This window comes from Liolophura sinensis, chromosome 5 (genome assembly GCF_032854445.1).
Source record: "Liolophura sinensis isolate JHLJ2023 chromosome 5, CUHK_Ljap_v2, whole genome shotgun sequence".
In the NCBI taxonomy this organism is placed as follows: Eukaryota; Metazoa; Mollusca; class Polyplacophora; order Chitonida; family Chitonidae; genus Liolophura; species Liolophura sinensis.
Window position 1 is genome coordinate 5,351,946 of NC_088299.1, and position 22,187 is coordinate 5,374,132.

Below are 22,187 nucleotides of genomic sequence, written 5' to 3' on the forward strand. Positions count from 1 at the left end.
GACTAAATTGCGCTCAATAGCCGGCCATTTTATCACAAGAGGCCATCATTATTATTGATAAATATCATCGCCCGTGGCATGTAGCACAGGGGTTGAAGGATAAGGCTAACGTTATCAAATCATACGTGGATTTATTATACACGCCTGCATTTAATGGAAATACACAGGAGTTACGCAAAGACTAAATCTGAACACGTTTTTCGAGGAAGACACTAAGCTGTAAAAGTGATCACTCGTATGCATTGCTTTAGTGCAAGTTACCTATAAGTACCTTCATGACTGAGGGTAGACTAAAGCTCTATTCCTTCGGCTCGTCATTCCTTTACGAATAAGTTTTCCAATCTTTTTTTTTGAAAACGATGTATATTGGATGGAAACTTAGTACTTGGTTTCATTATAACAAGTGACTGACCAAGCTGAATTTTCGGGATATATTGTCTTTTGGCACAAAAGCAGACCGCTGCTTTGGGTCTTCTGCTCTTTTTTTACGATTGACAGAATCGTAAAGCCGGCCATTTTATCCCAACAAGCCGCCAGTATTATTGATAATCACCATTGCGTGTGGCACATAGCAGTGGAAGGGGTGAAAGATGAAGATGGTGTTATAAAATCATACTCGAACTTATAATACACGGCTAAATCTACACGGCTAAATATACACAATCAGTAGAGTAAAGCAGTGCAAGAGCTGAAGGAGAAGAATGGCGTTATTAAATCATACTAGTACCTCGTGTACGTAATTTGGTGACACTTAATTACCCGTTTGCAGAGTAGTGAGCGAGTGGCAATGTTGTTTGGCTTTCAGTTGCTAGGGCACATGTGATATGCATTTAGTTTAGGATATGAACAAGGAATTGGTGAATCCCCCCTCCCCCCCCCCCCCCCCGCCTCACCCTTCTCTTTCTTGTGATAAGAAGTGGATTATTATAGTTTAGACGGTAAGGGACGCTTGTGTCGATTGGTGATTTTAATATTAGTTGAATACCGCTTGCTTTCGACGAACATGCTGTTTATATATGTACATCACACTTTATCATGTTCATCGGTAATAAAGACTTGCCAAAGGTCGTGGTCTACCCAGGTCCTCCATCTCTAAATGTCTGTGTCATAGTACAACTTAAAAAAACTTCCCTGATTTATATAAACCGATAGACTACACCGAACTCTGTGAAAAGGATTCTCGGCGTGGATGAGAAGAGGTATTGTACGGATGAAACTCCCACGTCTTGCCGAGTGTTTGAGAACAAACACAGACAGCTGCAGACAGTCGGGGCCATGATGATTAGTGAGATGAGGATTAAGAGGATTGTGGTAAAGCTTGTGGACTGAATTCATGCTGTCTTCATGTGTTAAACAAAAAAGGAAGAGCTGAAGTTAAACCAGCCGGCAGCAAGCAGAATTTGTACAAGACACACGGGAGACAAATGACCTGAAATGTCACACACCGGACGTGGTTTTTCTTTCCTCCAGACATGCATCTGTCTCCTAACCGTCTGTACGGAACACTTTGCATGTCTTGTGTTTATCCACTTCAACGATTTTAAATCTTATTTTGCTTCAACCTGACAAAACAACCACACGGCAAGTGTTAAGTTTCTTGGAACGGATGAATGACAGATGTGCGAAATCCAAAACACCGCAATGTTTAATGACCGCTGGTGTTCTTGCTCACCGTAAACACGGGAGTTGATTGGCCATGATTTTGTGAAATCCAATAGATTTTGCCCAATCAATTTGAGTAAGTGTCAGACATGTGTTGTTCAACTTGTTCAAACAAAACAATCTTCCGGTTTTCAACTAAAAACTAAGCGCTCATCTGAATGTTTAGAGTGAGCCGCGAAAGGAAATCGAATCACAGGGTAGCACAGCCTCATACTCCATCTAGAAACTGGGTCGGCAAGATGTTGAGAATGTCTGGTGATTATTAACATTTTGCTTCACAAAGCAGATGTGAAGATGTTCCATCAAAAACGTTTTCACCGAAATCGTTTACCATGTATTAAAGTTGAATGTCTTTGTTTTGTCTAGTTTTGTTCTGTTTCTACATTAAGTCGCTTTTGAAGATTCTGTTTACAAAAAAAGAGAAACGCATGCACAGCTCGAACTGTTTTCCAAAACTTATCGTTTCTATATTTCACAAATAAAAAGCTTTTATGAGTAAAGCATTTGTATAATTGTAAATCAGTAAAAAATTATAAAAAAATTTTAGACGGACAAAAAACCACCGTACTAAATTGGCAATGTGAGACAATTAACATCACGGAAATAACATCCATATTTTTGCTTCACACCATTCGGCTCTAATACAAAGGTCTGCCGGTCTAATTACCAAAAATGACTTGAAATCCTGTGTCACAATGCGGTCAGCAAACACCAAAGTAGACCAATGTCTTATGTGCATTTTATTTGGTTGAAAAAGTTCTAAACACAATAAAAGGACAATGTTTGATAATCTTTAATCTGGCACACATTTCATTTTAGCATTGTTGTGTTTTATATACTATTTCCCATCACAAACAAAAAAGAATACATTAGGTTATGTTCTTTAAAGTAAAACAATGGGGCCTCCGTGGCTCACTTGGTTAGTGCGCTAGGGCAGCGTAATGACCCGGGAGTCTCTCGTCAATGCGGTCGCTGTGAGTTCAAGTCCAGCTCATGCTGGCTTCCTCTCCGGTCGTACGTGGGAAGATCATCCAGCAACCTGCGGATGGTCATGGGTTTCCCCCGGGCTGTGGCCGGTTTCCACCCACCATAATGTTGGCCGCCGTCGTATAAGTAAAATATTCTTGAGTAAGGCGTAAAACACCAATCAAATAAATAAATAAATGTGAAACAAAACAAATATAGCATTGAAAGCTGTTAGCATAATGAGACGCGGAATGGTGGCGTTTCCTTCTCCCCCTCAATTCTTTGGGCCCAAGTGGTCGACAGTTTTTCTGAGGTCGTTTTGACATATAATTCGTTGGAGATTGATTGCCTTTCTCTAATATGATGTGAGCCTTTAAGCTCGCCTAGCGGTAGAAATTCTATGCGAAAGTTCGTTTGCTGAAGCGCAATGGTGTCCCCATTTGCTTGAGATAATCAGAATTTGCGTCAATAAGATAGAGCGTTTAAACACTAATATATAATCAATTGATACAATATTCTCCAATAATGCCTTTGTCGTGTAATATACTTTGTATATGGTAATGGATTATTCATGACGTTTGTTTTGTCTTGCCATATGTCTGTGACCAAAAAGAACAAGGCATGTGCGACGAGTTGTGGAAAATCCTTGTCCTTGACATTCAGCCTCTTTGTAAATTGTTATACCTCTGATAACAATGGCGGAAGAAAAAAACCCAAATAGAAATAAAAAAGACTAGCTTTAAACGAACAAGAATAATCACTAACCACCGTAACTTGCAATGAGAAGCTTTGGCGCCCTACTTATAGTCCACATGGAGAAAATGACAACAGATCTATAGCTGTTGAACTTGAAAAAAATGATCGCATTATCTTTTCGTTATGGGTTATCCAAATATTGGACCCGTTCCACTTAAATATGTACGTCATCGGTAATGTTGATAATGTAGGAAGAATCCTTATTGAGCGAAATGGCGTCACGATTTGACTGACGGTTGATCTGTATTGATACTGAATACAGTCCAGTTGAACTGTATCTATCTCGTGCTTCTTTGAACATGGTTACATCTCACAGGCGTGAGATTAAAAAGCGTTTTGAGACTTACTACAATGGTTTCTCCCGGCATCTACCAATTCGCAAGCCAGACAACTGACCATACAGATCAGCACTCTTTTGTGCTATTTTGTATGTTGGTTGATGCGACGGTCAGCCCGTTTGTCTTTGAGGATGAGTAAATAGCAAATGTCTACTCTTTCAAGTCATTATGACTTCCGATTGGTTCCACCAGCCATGTGACGATTGTACGGAAATTCCGTAGAGAGCCGATCCATCACTAAACTGACTCGGTCGCATTTTCTCTACAAGACGTAAAACCCTCAGTACAGATGTAGAATGTGTGATTTCTTTTTTCACATCCAAATTAGTGTCTAAATTTGATGCATTTAACCGTGACTTTATGAGTTTTTAACACATTTTAGGTGCCGCTGTCGGTCAAGTCAAATTTAGGTTTTAGGTAAGTTGATATCGGTGTAACAAAAATATGTCATTTCCGTGGACACAAGGTGTAAAGATACGTCCTCACGGTAGTTAGGTATAACATATTTTTACACCTTCTTCGTAAAACAGACGCGGAAAGGTTTTCTAGCAACCTGCGAATGCTCGTGGCTTTCACCCGGGCTCTAATGGGTTTCCTTCCACCAAAATGAAATATTCTTCAGACCGCAGTAAAACGCCAATCAAATAAATAATTCAAATATATACCCACAGTGCACACGATGCCTGATGCTTGTTTAACAATAACTCGCTCTACGATTCCAAAAAAAAAAGCTAGTGAAATCATCGATCAAATTATTGTTGTACAAAATATGGGGAACCAATCTTGTCTTCTTGTGTTATTTACATTTACAAATCTCTGAGTAAAACCAGACGCAGTATATATTGAATGCGCCATGCCAAATCCCCAGCTCATACCTTCTCTTGCTGAGCCGGTTCCTTGATGCTCGAATGTAGTGATATAGCCGGTGTGGTCGATGTGTGCTAGACAAACACAGGGGCTAGACAGCCAGGCCAGCGGAAATTGAGATCATCAACTTGCATAGGCCACAAACACAACTGAAGAATAAGCAAGTCAGTCCAAAAAAGGGCAATATTGATTAACCAGTCGATTGATTTGCTGATCAATTGTTTCGCTCATCCACTCTAGTTAAGGAAGGACACATCGAAATCTGATACTAACTTAACATACCTGGCTACGTCTAATGGAACTATATACGATCCTGTACGCAAAAAGCAAATCTGAACATGCTTTTGTCGAAGACACTAAGCTACATAAGTGACCCACCGTCTGTTATTTTATATGTCTATGTCTATATACAAGACATATAAAGCATCCAGGAAGACTTAATCCCTAGCGGAACACGCTTCCGCATATCTGAACTATATCTGAGCGAAGGATTTAGAACAGGATGCATTAGGCAATGCTCGTGGCTGCATGTTCATAAAATCCGTGGCTTCCAAATGTCAGGTTGTGAATCACCATTATGCATGACTGTTTATAACGTTTACCTTTTTCTTTATATGGATGTCGTTCTTCTGCCGTGTTTTAATCTCGACGTCACGGTGCATAATGCGCATCCTTTCTCTTGAGATAAGACAATAAAAGCCGGAGAAATCACTAACACTCATGACCATCTTGAATTTCTGGAAGGTGGCTGGCAGACCTGCCCAAGTACGGCCGGGCAAAAAGTCTACATAAGCTGGACTTGAACTCATAATAACCGCTTTGGTGGAAGGTTTGTGGGTCATTCCGCCGCGCTGGCCTGCTAACCCCCTCGTAAAACTTGAAAGAACATGTAATAGAATATGAATAATGTTTGTTCCTTCCTTAGGTCAAAGCTCCTTCCGACGCCTCTGTACGAAACTTGTCACTTCGCACTTTGTGCATTACGTTTCACCTTGTTTAAAACCTTGTCTTCTGAGGATAATGCTTAGTTTATTAATTTTTTTTTTAAATAATTGTAAACGATATTCATTTCGATGGGGTTTCTATAACCATAGTCCAAAATATTACATTCATGCTATAGCCCAAAATCTAAATGGTGAAAGGTCTGCCGAGATAATTTATAATGAAGATTTCGCCTGTTAAAGCACTTGACGGTGATCAGCGTTAATATTGCTAGTGAACAGTTATAGTTTGGTTCTGATCGAGGTGTAAAAATGATGCGATCGTGTTTTTATAGGCTGTACGTATAGCCACACATCATTAAATACCCTGTCACCGTTGGTTTCAATAACTTAACTATGGTTATGGGGGGTAGAGGAAAAGGAAAACGGGGTAGGTCTGTATGAAATGAACGGAGCATAGCACAAACCTCATACTATCAAAATAGACATCGTTTCCCTTTACTTGATGCGACATTCCAAATTCGAATACAGAACTCAACATTTGTCACCTTATCCATCATCTGGATACGGCCTATCTGACCGATATTTCTGAAGTCATTAGCGAACTCTGCGCTTATATTATTCGTTAGTCGAACACTAAATCACTCTTCCCGCCATTTACTCTCCGAATACGAATCCTGGAGCTAGCTGCACTACTAAAATACCGCATTACCATGTGTGCTGGATGCAGATTTTAAGATCAGCAATGTTCCTAACGGTTATGTCGAGCAATGAATTATTCAATCTGTGGGCGTTGCCAACGGTAATCATCTTGTATATTCCTTACAGGAATGTGTCTACTTCGTACCTACCTCGTATACATTCGTATGAGGGAACATTCTCTCTCTTTTTCCAATTAGGTACCTGGCCTATGACGACAGTAATCATAAATATGAAAAGACCCGAACACGGGGGACTTGGTTATAGTGTTTACAGAGGACTAGTTCTTTTAGGGATTTAGGGAACGTCCTTGGATCAACTGTAAAAATACTAAGGATGAGAGTGATGAGCGTCTTTGATAACTCATTTTTCAACGTATACATGTAAATCAACCACATCTACATTTTAAAAAGGAGTACAATGCTTGGTTTGGCATTCAATTAATACCGAAAATGGCGGCGCCCTGTACAACTTATAAGCAACTAAGAACACCATGTCACCAGAGAGCAAATCCATACCTTTCCCTATCGGAAGAGAAGGTCCTTTTGAAGTGAAAAGCCCTGTAGGGGCCTACCCATTTCGTATTTCGTCTGTCTCTTTCATGACGAGGTGTGTGTTCTGTGTGTGAATTTCTGATAATATAAGAAAAAAACGACATATACCTGCACTCATTGAACATGGCGATATATGCCTTACGTTTGCGAAATATCTGTAGAGAAGGACAATTAACGCCCATATTTGTATTGTACAAGACATATATGTGTTGCTCCGACAAGCTATATGTACAGAAAGAGTTACAATAGGGGAGATTTGAGATAGAGCTCTTTTGTCGCTGATGGTAAAGAAAAAATCCTATTATATCACGTTATCTGTCAGAAATGCTGGACAAATATTTTCGATTACATTTAAGAGGTTCTTTAAGAGTAGACGGAACTATAGAGAAAAATGATGATTTTGTGAACCTACAAAGTTCCTTAAAGTGTTGATTGAAGTGCAGATAAGTTTTTGTAAGGAAAGTCTATTACCTTTAATGACCAAAGAGTTAGATCTCAAAACTTCCGTATTGTCCACAAATTTGACATTGTAAGCCTAAAGATATACGACGGGCATTTCTAGGAAAGCATACCACTAAGGAACATGTTATGCATATTTAACATATGTATACATTTACAATAATCGCTGCATTCTTCTCCTGACAAGAACAGACATCATTGCTTGACATCAAAGATTTCTCGGCCACTTACACATTACTAGTATACGACACATGAAAGTCTCCCGCGGCAAAGCTGAGCCGAACGACTGCGTGAGTGGCCAGTTTGAGAGACTACACTTCAGCTCCTCCGACGAAATCGATGTTGTGGTTGGCATTCAACAGCAATCAGGTTTTTTATTGCGTAGGGCCATGCTGGGATCGGTTGTCGTTTACTTCTCCATGCTGAGCTAAAATGTTGTACTAGAAAGATTGGTGAGCTCTTAAAACAAAGCTGCTTCAAAGACAAACAGCAGCTACGGAACCGTTCACTCATTGTGTTCACATCCACTCTATCTGTTTGGAAGTAACCCTGGAATTTACTTGTGATGTTTCCGTGGCAACGTGAAATTAATCATCGTACAACACTTCCAAGTAAGACGTGTGACGTCCAGGATATTATTATGCACATTTCAAGTCTAATATTGTTATTGTTATAGTTCAAGACGATTGCGGTTCACGTGTGGTTTATTGTTTGTAGTTCGAAAGGTATTATATGAATGTATGGTACTGGAACGTTAATCAAGTACCGTATTCAGCCTCATTTCACCGATCAACAAAAGAGAGAGAATGATCGACACGAAACAAATGTGCTTATAGTTGCAGCTAAAATTACAGAACGGATAAACTACAAATGCATGTAGCCATGCTTCCGTGCAAATACATATGTTTGGTATCCACGTAAAACCGCCTTTACACCATACCTGTTGGGCAAGTTGACTCGTCGAATTCGACAGGAGAAAAAAGAATAGGACAAGTCGGTTTCATCAGCCGCTTTTATACAATGCGATTGTTTGAATGCTACAATCCCATGAAATAAAGGTGGTCTATTTCCATTCGATCACTTGCATTCGACTTGTCGACTCGATAATTGCATTATGAGAACACGGCCTACTGGTTGCTGAGTTGCTAATCCATGAGGAGTGCACAAAAGAAGCCGCTTTGCCAACCGCGTCTAAACCCGCGTTCTTAAGATGCGATTTGTCGAGTCGACTCATGGAATTCGACAAGTGGGACGAAAACAGGGGAAGTCTGTTTCATAAGCTCCGTTCAGACGATGCGATTTGTCGAATGCTACAGCCATATGAAATAAGGATGTCCCATTTTCATTCGGCAAATGCAAGGTAGAGTCATATCAAGGACTTGAAAAATTATACTTGCTGCCTCGCTTGACGCTCAACACTTGTAGGTCAGAGCAAGGAAACAGAACTGGTTGGTCCCGTGACAGTGTAATGTGTCTGGGTGAGGTGTCATGTCTGTATATATATATATATATATATATATATATATATATATATATATATATATATATATATATACATGCGACCAATGGAGTTTGACGGGTCGACTCGCCAATAGCACTCTTTGAACTACTAGTGTAGTGGTCAATCCATGCCGAAATGCCGAGTTACCAAAAGGATCAAACTGAATTGACTGATCTTCACTGAACTGACTGGTCAAATTCGACAAGTGGAATAAAACTAGGAAAAGTCTGATTCATAAGCAGTTTTGCTATTATTTTCCATTTTTATTTTCATTCGATTAGTGGAATTTGACAATTTTTCTCGATTATTCATACCGTGTGAACGCAGCTTTACAGTTTTCAATCGATTATTTCCATTGTGACCGATTGCGTGTTGTTTTCTTATAGTGACATATGTCTAAACTTAACAGTGGCACGCATTTACGTTTAACAATGACGTGTGTGTGAATAACACTGGCATAAAATCCAAGCCGCGGGCGAGGTATTACCGTGTTTAATAAACCGTTTTAGCGCTTATCGAGCCGTTAATATTTTCTTACATGAAGTTCAACGGACGTCTCTTGTCTTCCACCAACAGACCCCTTAGATGGCCTAAACGTTAGAACGCCCATCTTGAAGTCGGGAGACCGGGATTGGGTCATATCAAAGACTTTTGAAATAGTACTTGTTGCCGCGATCAGCACTGAGAGCTTAGAGCTACGAAGAAGTACTGTTGTCAGTATAATGTGACTGGGTGTGGTGTCATGCCTGTTGTCATCGACATGATACCTCAGTGGCGGCAGCAGTTTGACGAGATTTTTTGTTGTTTTTTGTTATTTTGCCCAATAACGTTTTGCACTGTTTTTTTTTTTTTTTGGGAGAGGTTTAGAAAATAACCCATCAGGGCACTTCTGAAATTTACCCCAAACAATTCAAATACTTATTCGGAAATATAACCAACACAGAAGTAATAAGTGAAGTTATATTATCGTACAATTCTTATCATGGCATTTCTTCTCTGAAAGCTATTCGTAACCAAATGTAAGTCTCATCGTAGACACAATGTACAGAGCATGCCCCTATAAAGGGTCTAAGGGCTATTACCGGCATAAAGCTGGCCTCCATGACGGTAATTTATCAAAAAATCTCCATTTCCACCATGACATCAACGGCAACTGACAGTTCCGGGGCTTCTGCATATCTTATTCACGCTTGGTTTGAGGTTACTCACATAAACAACATATCATTACGCCTGCCAGGAGAGGAGATTATTAATCCGACGGCCCGGTTGATGCCACGCACCACGCTAAAGCCAGAGTAGTGAATATGAACTACTGATAACTATTCCATCTACCTCAGAAACAGAATATTACATCGGTATTGTTCTTTTAGACGTCGTGTATCGTTAATATTCTCTGGAGCATAATACCTTATTAGTCATTTAATGAGAGCTGCACTCAGCTGGACGTACGTTAATTACACAGTATCCCTGGTATTATAAAGCTCGTCCAGTTATAATCCTGACAAATCCCTTGAAGAAGTTATATGCTGACAAAAATCCCTAGTTGCGCGAGCAGTATGCTACGTGCAAAGCAGAGAGCACGAGAGGAATTTTAAATCTCACGGAAATGGGTCAGTACATGCATGTTAGGTTAATAACAAAGCACATTCGGTTTGAACTGTGTTTATCCCTAGCAGAAGCTGACAGTTTGAATTTGCCGATGGCTGGTTAATTACACACCCTGGCGATCCAGCTCGTGAAATTGAACACAGATGAATGAATGACTTATATCATCGTAAGCTGTTCCTGCTACCGTAAACAATAAAGAAAAGCACAGCTCCCATTTACAACTATCTAATAGATTCATGAATGAAATCAAGGAATTATGTCTTCCTCTTTGCTTCAAGCAGCCTAAAATATGACAATTCGGCAGTTCTACAAAAAATCACACTTTTAATTTCCAACGAATATTTCAGGATTAACATTGCCTTTCAGGCAAAACACAGCAATATCCTCATCACCATATAAATGAATTGACATGAAAGGCCATCAACTTTTCACAGTGGCGTTGTCTCAGTGCACGAATCTTCGATGGACACATGCGTGGTCGCCATTTCCTGTCTCAATTTACTGTCTTCCGGCAATCGCAATAGGTTGCGCAAGTAGCAATTATCGAGACAGAGCCTCTTAATGTTTAGTCGAAATGACGAGGAAACAATCACTACGACAAAAAAGGTGATGGCGTTGTTAACTGCTGAGAGCATTTGCACAAGACTACGCGTAATTTGCACTTGCCTTAAGATAACTATGTCGTATAACCAAGAGTCTGGAATTTGGGATTCCATAATTTTAACAGTGGTAGCCGGAGCGGCCAATAGGAAAAACGTCATACACAATATAAGAGTAGTGATAGTAGCTTCTTTCTCATCTGGGCGGTTGGGCGAACGATGGCCCTGCGGGATTTTCTTAAGACAGAATCCCATCAGTGTCAAAACTGAAAACATTAAAATTGACAACAAGGGTAGAAAGTAGTAAAACGTATCCCATATCCACGGCCATGCCATGGAGTGGATGTCATCTGGATACTGGGGAATGACGCAGATGAAGTTGTCCAATTCGTATGTCCACATGGCGTGCACACTAATCGTTGTCAGCCCAGTCAAAATCGTTATGATTACAATCTTGCTGATGAAAACACTGCAAATTTCCAGAGCTTTATTCGGATGCCACACTACGATGTAACGATCTATGACCATGCCTACAGCGAACCACACAGGGGAATGTCCAAGGACGTTGACGACAAAAGTCCACAGACGACATCCCCAATCCGTCCAGTCAGCAATGTGTGGCTGGCTCGCCATGAAACATGCCCAAGGTACCAAGGTACTCACGTACAACACGACTGTGTTAGACACAGCCAAGGCTCGCAAATACACAAACACGGATAACGTTCCAAAATCCTTGTGTCTCATCACAACTAACAGAAAAATGTTTCCCAATGTGCCGATGAGGGTAAGAATCGGCGGCACATATCTCTGCATCGTCGTGGCGATGCGAACATCCGGTAATCCACTGGACACACAGCCGTCGTATTCTTGATGAACATCGCAATACCTATTGTTATAGTATGTGTCGTTCGGATTTTCGGCCATGTCGCCGTCGTAATGGTAATCGAGATTCTCAAATGACCCCATGTTTTAGAATTGTCTGTAAACCAGTCGGTCTTTCTTCGGATTTAAATGACTACCGAGTTTAATTAACACTGGCGCTGTGATTTTTTTAACATGATGTCCCCTAATATCCCTGTGGCAGTCAAAACACAAACAGTCCTATAGATATTCCTGATGAGGCACTGGTCAGTCTCGTGCACATTATTTGCCAAAGCATCTCGATTAGTCACCAGCACATATCTCTTTGATTTTTGTATCAACAATAGCCACTCTGCAAAATCCACGAACCACAGGGATTTTGACGGCTCTTGATGTTAGAGGAAAGTTGCCTGGGCTGATAGTACCTCCGTGCTCTGTGTGTAGTGTCCTGGAAATACCATACCTGATAACAGATAAAACACAAAAAGTAAAGATTTGTGTTTAATACGCATACTAAACAAACAATTGTATTATCGGATTTGACATTCCATTACAATATAGCCATTCCAGCTGTATTTAACGCTTAACTGTGAATGATTATATATGATCATTATTGATTTTTTCTTTTCAGTTTTCTATTCTCGAATTATTCAGCGCTGGTCATTAAGTCGCAGGTGGTTACATCCATATCTGGTCACCAGGATGTCTAAGAATAGTACATCATTTCTGATTGATCTGATGGGACGAAAAGGCAGATGGGTCGCCATGCTACACATCTATACCTCACCAGCTGCGAGTATACATGTTCTTCGCAACGTCAAATGGAAGATACGGAAAACACAGTCTCGTTACAGGGAAGGACACAGTGTTCTAGACGCGTCAATTATTGACCACCTCTAGCTGAGACACTATCAGCGATTGGACGAAACATGTTGTTCCTATAATTCTTCAGCAGGCACGCTTGTCAATATAGCATTTCTAGACAGTCATAGCAAATCAGGACGACATCTAGTCACCAGATCTGCAAACAGGTGTTCTTTGCAGCTAAATAATAATGCAGAGACATGTATAAGGAAAAATTATTAGTTTAACTTTCGTCAGTTGTTATCAAAATAATCTAGCCTAGTTTAAAGGAAATATAAGTAAACTGGCTAACACCAGAAACCAGAAACTAATTTTTCTCTTTACAGCGAATTTCCGGGATCAGATTGAAAAGTCTTCCATTGAAAGTAAAAACTGAAGATGTATTTTCCATTTGAATTATTTAGATGCAATATAACGCGTGTTATCTGCCTGCATTTCTTTTACAATTCTCTCTGGAAGGTCATCCGTCAACCTACGAATGGTCATGGATTTCCCCCGGGCTCTATCCGGTTTCATCCCACCACAATGCTGGCCGCCGTCGTATAAGTGAAATATTCTTGAGTACGGAGAAAAACACCAATCAAATAAATAAGTCAAATCTCTATGTCGGGGCCTTAGTCTTGCAGTAGAGTGGCCTCTGTCCCAGGGGTGTCCTTGATGTTGTTTACGACCCAGAACATTCAGTTAATTTCAGGGATTTTTTCATGCTTCATCTCATGTTCTAGCTTTGGCGTCATCTTGAGTATCCGAAAACAATTCTCACCAGGCTTCGGCATATGTTACCATAAAAATGCCCAGAGCAAAATAAGCCTTTTGGTCTTACAAAAACTCGCTTTTATCGCAGATGATTACTTCGGTAAGCAGACTTCTAAGTGCAGTTTTGGCTTCCAAATTCCAGTTACTTTATCCAGCAATTGCGGGGTGCTTCCATATCGTATGTCCACAACATTATGCACCTTGTGTAATGTGCCTTGTTTCCACGCTAATCACAAAACAGCTCCTTTGCGTGTGGTACCCATGCTGCCAATCCGGGTATGTTAAAAAACTTCAACATTGTCTATGCATTTAATTGTTTTTCTGCAATACACAGTGGGCGATAGAGCAATCAAAGGAACCACGGGGCACTAACAGACATTCCACTTAAAAGGGTTTCTAGAATATTAATGCAGTAATCATCACAAACTGGCCTCTTTCTCGCGCCGCCTATGTCACATCTGAGGTAAAACGAAGAAGTTTTACAGAAGTGTTTGTAAGAGGAACATATCAAGGATGTATCTGTCATCAACATTTGGTACTTTTCATCATCACGGCTGGAGCAAAGAAAAATTCAGTCCAGTAGGCGTTGTATGCAATGTGATGGACATGCAGATCAGCTTACCCACATAGATCGATACCATCATAATCATATTCATCTTCAGAATTGTTACTATTGTTGTTAATGTTGAAAGCCTAGATCAGTTAATACAATCCGGTCTGCTTTCAAAAACGGTATTTTCTTGAAGATTAACAGCCTTACTTTATCACGGCCCACGAGAGATTTTGTTAAAAAAAAGATCCGAATAGTGTAAATTCCTCCACCCTTAAACCTTTTTGTATATTGCTTTTTAATTGTTGTTGCTTTTTTTGATTTGAGGTCTACGCCGTACTTAAGAATATTTCATTTGTACTTCAACGGCCAGCATTATCGGGAAGAAGCCATCTACAGGCTGCTAACAGACTTTCCCACGTTGACCGAAGTGGCGGTCAACATGAGCTGCACTCACAGCGATTGCATTGGTGAGGGTGTACCAAAGTAAATCGTTATGACACATTTCTTCTAATATCAACAATACAATTCAGGATTTCCGTCACATATGTAATTACACCAAATTTGTCGTTCAATGGGTTTGCCGTCCATAAAAGATTGCATGATTGACCGCTTAGTTCAGCGGACAAGTACTTGAAATAGAGCACTCATGAACAGCTTCTGTATTCAAGAATGTCAAAGTCAGTCTGCGGACTGGTCTCGAAGGACAACAAGAGAGGGAAGAGACACTCAGATTTTAACTGAAAGCCACTGTCCAACGGAGAAAACAGTCGTGTCCACGATCGTGCGAAAATTGCAGAGCGAGTGGTTCCTTCGTGCCTGGAATGAACCGGTGTCATCCAAGCCAAAGAACAGCAATAGTTCTTCAAAATGTTTTCCAAAGACATAATTGCCTTAGGAGCTGAACAGATCAACCATGGAAAAGATCAAAGGGTTCTAGGGCTTAACCTTCCAAAAGTAATCATACCAAACGAGAGTACAATGTTTAATATCTGGTCCGTTAGGCTTGCCAATTGTCATCGCCAAGGGGGAAAAGGTTATCGACAGAGCAATTTACTATGGGCTATGGGGCCTTTTCATCTCAAACATCATCTAAAGCAGTGTTTATCGTGACGAGACTCCATCTTTTTATGTTGCTCCAAGTGGCTTGATTTTATTTAGTTAATTGTTGTCTTTACGCCGTGCAAAAGAATATTTCACTTGTACGACGGCTGTAAGTATTATGGAGATACCCTGACACGTTTTTAATGAATCGATTAAAGTTTCAATTGATACTAAATCTTTGTACGGAGTATAATTTCCCAAGCCTTCGAATCAACTACTGGCTTATAGTTGATGTTATCAGTTTGAATCTATTTGCGTCAGATTTTAAAAGTTCAAGGGGTTGCCGAAACCATACGGGGAAAAGTAGTTTGAATCTATTTGCTGCAGATTTCAAAAGTTCTGGGGGTTGTGGTTTTCTTCTGCCCAAAGCATACTGGGAAAATAGTTTAAACCTAGTTGTGGCTGATGTCAAAAGTTCAGGGAGTTGTGATTTTATTTCTGCCGAAAACATACCGAAAACGTAAGGCCGTGTAATTTACACCAGATTCAGCCACTGTACATTTTCTTAATTTAGTACAAAATGTAAGTGCTCCATCGTAGCACTCAATGAATAAATGATTGTGACTTTACTCCCCTCCAGTTACAACGTTGAGCATGATCCTTTGACTCATACATTCGTCAAAATACACTGAAATGCCTCTGCCAATAAAATATAGAATTTCACTTCTATTATTTCAAAATGAAATCAATAATGAAATAAAAACGAAATATATCTATCAATATGTATCAATTACATCTTATTTTACAAAAGCGCGTTTAATTTTATAATACTTTTTTTACATTACATTGCTAAATACTCTGGTAGACCATTCTTTTGTTGAGTTAAAGTGGTTGTGTGTGGCTAAATTTAAACTCTGCCAGAAAGATGACTCCTTATGTCCGAGGAGACCAGCTCAGAGTGGATCTGTTCTGAAACATAAAGCCAGCTTTGGCCAGATTTGTTTTCACAGCGCGGCAATATGGCTACAGTTTGGCGGTGCGAGGAAAGCTGTCTATCTCGGGTACGTCAAATATGATATTGATCCCTTGTAAGAAAACTGACGTACACTGACACGTTTTACAGATCACATCCGCCTTGTCGGCAGCTAAAAGCCAAATTCCTAGATAAATAGTCGCATTAGCATCTGTTGTTTCCCATTGGGAGTCTATCGCAGTGCGCACTTAATACTTTTCTTAGAGTTGTCCGATAGAATATTAACTAGGATGGTAAAAAAACTTAGACGCGAACTTGTGAGTGTTACCACTGGTTTCCAACGCCGAAACAGAGAATTATCTCACTTTCTAGAAAAAATTTGTTAACGTTTTGACTGGCACAAGAGACGGAATACAGCTGAAAATTTTGTTGCCAAATGGCTACCAGGATATCTATGAACCTTGACTAGTTGATATTTTTAATCACTAGGCTTTCAGATAAAACCCTTGAAATTCAAAGAATGAGAACAATTTAGGGAGAAACAAGTCAAACCTGAGCAGGGTTACAAAAACGCTTCCATTAAGGAAAGCCTGTACTTTCAAAACGTGTACCGTTTTGTACACGTTTGTTAAGCTTGTGATGAAGCCGATATGTGTATCATACGTACACAAATTTAGTCCACCTTAAAACGGTAGGTACATATCGATAATGTATGCAAACCACACATTTATGTTTCCGTGGAAATGTCTTGCAATTAACTTGGTACACAATTGCTTTTAAAGAGTAGCAAAACGGGTAATTTACTGCGACGTATTACTTTGGCTCTGATCTATAAACTTACGGCAAATTCCTTTCAATCAGAAGTCAGCGAACCGCCAGAATTTGACAACAGTTGAAAGCCACAATCATTTTAAACAATGTGAGAATAAATTCCGAAATGACTGTAAGTTAAAGGAAATCGCTTGAAAACATGGCATTGAAATATCCATAGCTCGTTATGGCACAACCAGCAAAAAATATTTATATTCGATCAATATAGCAAGGGTGTGGTACCGAAGCTTAGTTAGGTTATCTTAGGTAAAGGATATGGTGTAAAGGTAACATTTACTATTATCAAAAGGCTTCACAGACGAGAATTACAATATATGGTAAGTTTATCTCACTTTGAATTTTAAAGAACATGCTTAGTGTGTCTAAACTGTTTCTGTCTTGCCATATACCTTGGGTAAACTTCGCTGAACAGTGGATTCATATACAACTTGGAATAACTTGAGAGTTACTAACGATACTGCCTGACTTCATAATTAATACATTTGTTTGATTTATAGAATCATAACCTCTTTGAAATTGAAACAGATGTGACTGAGGCCTGATAAAGAATACACTGGAAAAAATTGTATCTTAGATAAACTTGAGACATCTTGAAAAGTCAATATCGATTTCCACTTTATAAGTTCATAACTGACAGATTGGTTGGTTCATTGGAAACATCATAGCGTAACGCTGGTAGATTGGAAAACCCGAAGATGAAAGAACGGAGTGTTTACTCATGTGTCATTCCACGAAACTGTTAAGGTTGCAAATACCAGGAAAAAAACCGTTATCACATGGGCAATCACTGACATTTGAAGTCTGCATTTGGCTGGATTACCACCTTTTGTGTTTCCATGTGTCAGATGAGTTGGCCATTGATCGCCTAGTTCTTAGTAATTAGTCCCGCGCTGAGGATATCCTGTCAAGGAATCGAAGAACTCTTTTCAATATTATTCTGCGCGGACTTGTTTTGGATCTATTAAGTGCCCGAAAAGCCTACTGTTGAACTCCCAACTTCGGGAATGCCCGTACACAGTGCACATTTTCTAATCGCAAAGGCCTTCGTTAACTCGAAAAAAACTCCACCGCCCTTTGACGCTCTCTGTCTAGCAATTTTCCCAAATTGGCTAGCCTCTCCATTGTAATGCTCGACATTCTGAAAAAGTCAAATTGCCGAGATGGAGAGGAGGTAAAAACTGTTCATTTAAAGGCGGTTTGCGGGTTAAATTGGCTATGGCCTTTAACAAGTCTGATAGACTGAGTCTTTTCTCCAAGCAAATTCCATAACGTGCACAAAATTTACCAATTTCCGCACTACAGAGACATAGGCAAATCCATTATGCGCAAAACAGCATATCGATTATAGGGAACGTACCGGACATCCTCTGACCATTTTTTTTCCCCTGATGGATGAAAAAATTAGAATGCCGGTTCATCAGAGCGGGAACTTCAATATCTCCGAAGACAGCCCAAGTCGTCTGTGACCGAAGTGACTGATCGCTCTGGAATATGTGCCGTTCGACGTTGACATGCGAGACGGAGGATGCCGTCGTCGATGTTATAGGCATTACAAAAAACGAATGAGCCGAGATAACCTCGACTAATGTGAAGCAAATCAACCACTATCTGCTAAAAACACACTTGGAATGAGGAATGATCAGCTTGTTTACCGACATACGCAAAAAGATTGGACGAAGCGACCAATTTCATACCGAATGGATTGCTGTGCCGTCAGGTTTTATTTTGCCTGCATGAACGGCATCTTATTAGCAAAAACCTAGGTCTCTGCTTTTCCATTCGTCTTCCGGATAATTCTGCACTGCCGCGTGCCCCGTCGACTTTAAGAGTCGTAAGGCGCGACCTTTCAGCAATCCCCAAATCATCCATAAATCGGGTGACTGAGTTTTAGCGGATGAATTGGCGTCATCGCAATTTAAATTCTTTAGGGCTTTTCTAATACTCTAAAATGAATCAATTTCTAAAATTGATCGCCTTGGCCAGATCCTTATTTATGTAATTATAAAGAAGGAATATCCATAACCTCTTGGCTAATGGACGTCACCTTATTCAGGATTTTTCGCTTGAAAATGGGATCTGCGTGCGATCAGTTCATTGTGGATAAAAAACAGAGAAAGGGGACAGGTAAAGCATACTATGTAGCAGTTATAAAATTACAAAACAAAAATTCTACGCCAGAGAAGTGGGGATTTCAACTGAATCATAGGAATAGAACTTCGACGAATTTTGTGTACCATTCAGTTCTTTTTTTCTCTCTTGGCTGCAGGACTCTTCCAACAAAGGGTTAGATGGGTTTACACTAAAAAAAGTAATAGATTAAACACTTAGATGATCACGCGGTACACCGTTCAATAAAAACACTGGATTGCATTGGTCAGCATCGGTAATCTGTGCAGTTGCACTATTTATTTACTATTTGTCAGTTTCGTTTGAAGTACCCTCGCCCTCAGGTCATGTGAGTCTCCATTCTTTGACACATGTACTATAATGTCCTTCATACAACGTTTCTGTCCGCTTTGGTAATAACTTTCACAAAATAAGACACCTGTACTGACAAGACAAGACAAATTGCAGATCGCTTCCTCCTACTTCGTATGGGAGGAGAGAGGTTTTTTGCATGGTGATATTTAACTGATAATCGATGGTACGCGATAACTTGGTTCATAAATTCATTACTACCGTCCAAAGGCCAGCATTTCTTATTTGAGAAAGCGAGAATAGATATTGCTTGTTTACTGTTAAATTTTGTTTTGTACAAATATTTTGGTCATGAGAATGAGCTGACAGATCGCTACACTCAACAACCTAACGTTTTATCCATCACGGAACTGTACTGTACCACAGATAGGTGTTATGAAGTTTTGACGGTAGGATAAAACCTTTCTGGAGTATGTAACTTTCAGCAGCATATGAAACGTTCCATTTATTTATGCATCGAAAGAGGCATTCACGTTCCTGTCGCCAACCAAAATGGACGTTAAGTGTCAAAAATCGCAAGACAAATTCCCAAAACGACGTTTAGAAGAAATCATGGAAGAATTATTAAACTTTATACGGTACAAAATTTGAAAAGAAGCAGTAAACAGTTTTCAATGAGGTTGCAAAGATAAAAGGAAGATTCACGACTTTCATTTTGGATCCAAAACGCACTTTTAAGGAGAGGGAAAAGGTGCGGGGTTGGATGCAGCATTTATATCGCCGTTCAGGTGAACGGCATGCCGGTATGCCATAGCGTACCCAGACGTGCAGGCCTGATTCATGTACTTAAGGCATAGCCCCATTACTATGAGCGTCAAGGGAAAAAGAGATTTGATTTAGCTATTTTAAAGCCTGACGTACGACCGGATTCAGGATTGTGCCACGCATCAGGCTTATTACGCAGATCTGAAAATATGTCAGTTTTTTCTGTATTTATTTAATTTTATTTAAATTATGGTGAGAGGAAACCGGACTGAACCCGGGGAAAACCCACGACCATCCGCAGGTTGCTGGAAGACCTTCCCAGGTACGGCCGGAGAGGGCATGAACTCACAGCGACCGCATTGGTGAGAAGCGTGTAAGCAACATGTCTTTTGCAGTGACCGACAACAAGACTATTTGCAATGGCACGTGTACTGGGTTGTTTCCACTATCCGCACGCTTCTACAGTTTCATTGCGCTTTGTGGATGAGATTGTACATCATCTCAAAAACAACTGAACCTTTAAAAAGGAACCCACGAACTCTATTTAGCGTCACTTGTTTGAAAAACATCTTTCTTTACGTTCTACTGTACTCATGTTACACGTCAAATCATCAATAAATCCCTACCTAAAAAGTGAGTCACGCGAGGATTTTTGTGCTTTATAGCATTTATGCCCAGAAGCAAATACATCGTTAACAATTTCTCAGAAATACATGTATATGTACGACAGGATGTTAACACTGGCGCTAAGTTAACAAAACACGTGACATGTCACCTGAGATGACTCAAGATAAATCAAATACTTGGAGCGGTTGTGCGTAAATTTGTAAGACTTAAAGCAAGACAAAAAGCAAGTTGCGGGAGGAAAATTTCACCTTAGACAAAGTTACAAAGCATTTTGTTTAGAAGAATAAATTTTGTCAAGAATCTACGGTTATATATATCTACGGCTCAGTTAGTTAGCGCGCTAGCGCAGCGTAATGACCCAGGAGTCTCTCACCAATGCGGTCGCTGTGAGTTCAAGTCCAGCTCATGCTGGCTTCCTCTCCGGCCGTATGTGGGAAGGCCGTATGTGTCAGCAACCTGCGGATGGTCGTGGGTTTCCCCGGGCTCTGCCCGGTTTCCGCCCACCACAATGCTGGCCGCCGTCGTATAAGTGAAATATTCTTGAGTACGGCGTAAAACACCAATCAAAAAAATCAATCAATCAAATAGTAGTTTTTGATAAATCGCATCGTTTGAACGCGACGATAGACCTGTCCTAGGTTCATTCCACTTGTCGAATTCGACGAGTCGATACGACAAATGACATGGTGGATACAAACCGGAAGCGGACAATAAATATCCGCAAAGCTGTAGTATATTACTGATATTTGTCTGGTTAGATTGGTTGATAGACTGATTAACTGAATGTTTACAGCTGTTTCTGCATGTGCAATCTGTAGTAAAATATCTGCAAACGTCAACTGAAATCGGAGATGACAGGTTCTTTAGGAAAGGGTAACAAATTTCGAGAACATACGAAGGCAATGGGAAGTTTTGGAAAAAAACTGAATAAATATGAAGATGACAGTAACGTCACTATCATTAATGATCTTCATTCCGTGCAAACAAAATGTGATTTCTCTCCGCTACTAGTTTTATAACAAGACATCTTGTTTAAAAAAATGTAGAGGGAATATGGTTGCATTGTACATCCATGAATTACATAGATCCCATAAATATCCGCGAATGCTGTAACCCAGGGTTCTTTTTTCAACCTTCGTGGTAAAGTAAACAGTACAATGTTTTGTATGCTGAGCATGACTTGACAGCTGGTCTATTGTCGCAATTACAAAACATGCTAGAAGAGGAAGGAAATGTCTTTGTTTAAAATAACGATTAATCGGGGAAAATGTAGAAAGTCGTTTACATTGAAGTGAATGTCGTGCGGCACAGTTGATACGGCGTGGGTTTTTATGTCCGCTGTTCGCTGCCGGCTGATGCAATCAAAGGGAAATATAAATAAGGTAGAAGAGGGTCTTGACTTAAACAAACTTGCCGGTCATAAATGGCAAAACGGCCTCTTCTTGACTGCGTGTGGGGATGATTTAGAACTTCGGCATTGTTAGCGATTAGAAACTTATTTTGTACACCAAGGACTCTTCAAGGAATATTTCATTTGTAAGATTCGAA

The 22,187-nt window shown here is 40.0% G+C and overlaps 1 protein-coding gene across 1 annotated transcript; it reads right to left on the reverse strand.

The window, feature by feature from the left end:
* Nucleotides 1–9,937: 9,937 nt before the first annotated feature.
* LOC135466024 (kappa-type opioid receptor-like) lies at nucleotides 9,938–12,185 on the reverse strand. The gene has a single exon (XM_064743415.1). It carries the CDS (start codon nucleotides 11,914–11,916, stop codon nucleotides 10,780–10,782), a length of 1,137 nt encoding a protein of 378 aa, XP_064599485.1. The 5' UTR covers nucleotides 11,917–12,185; the 3' UTR covers nucleotides 9,938–10,779.
* Between the last annotated feature and the right edge of the window lie 10,002 nt (nucleotides 12,186–22,187).

Coding starts and splice junctions, on each gene's coding strand:
- LOC135466024 (XM_064743415.1), bottom strand. CDS start 11,916: ATGGGGTCATTTGAGAATCTCGATTACCATTACGACGGCGACATGGCC.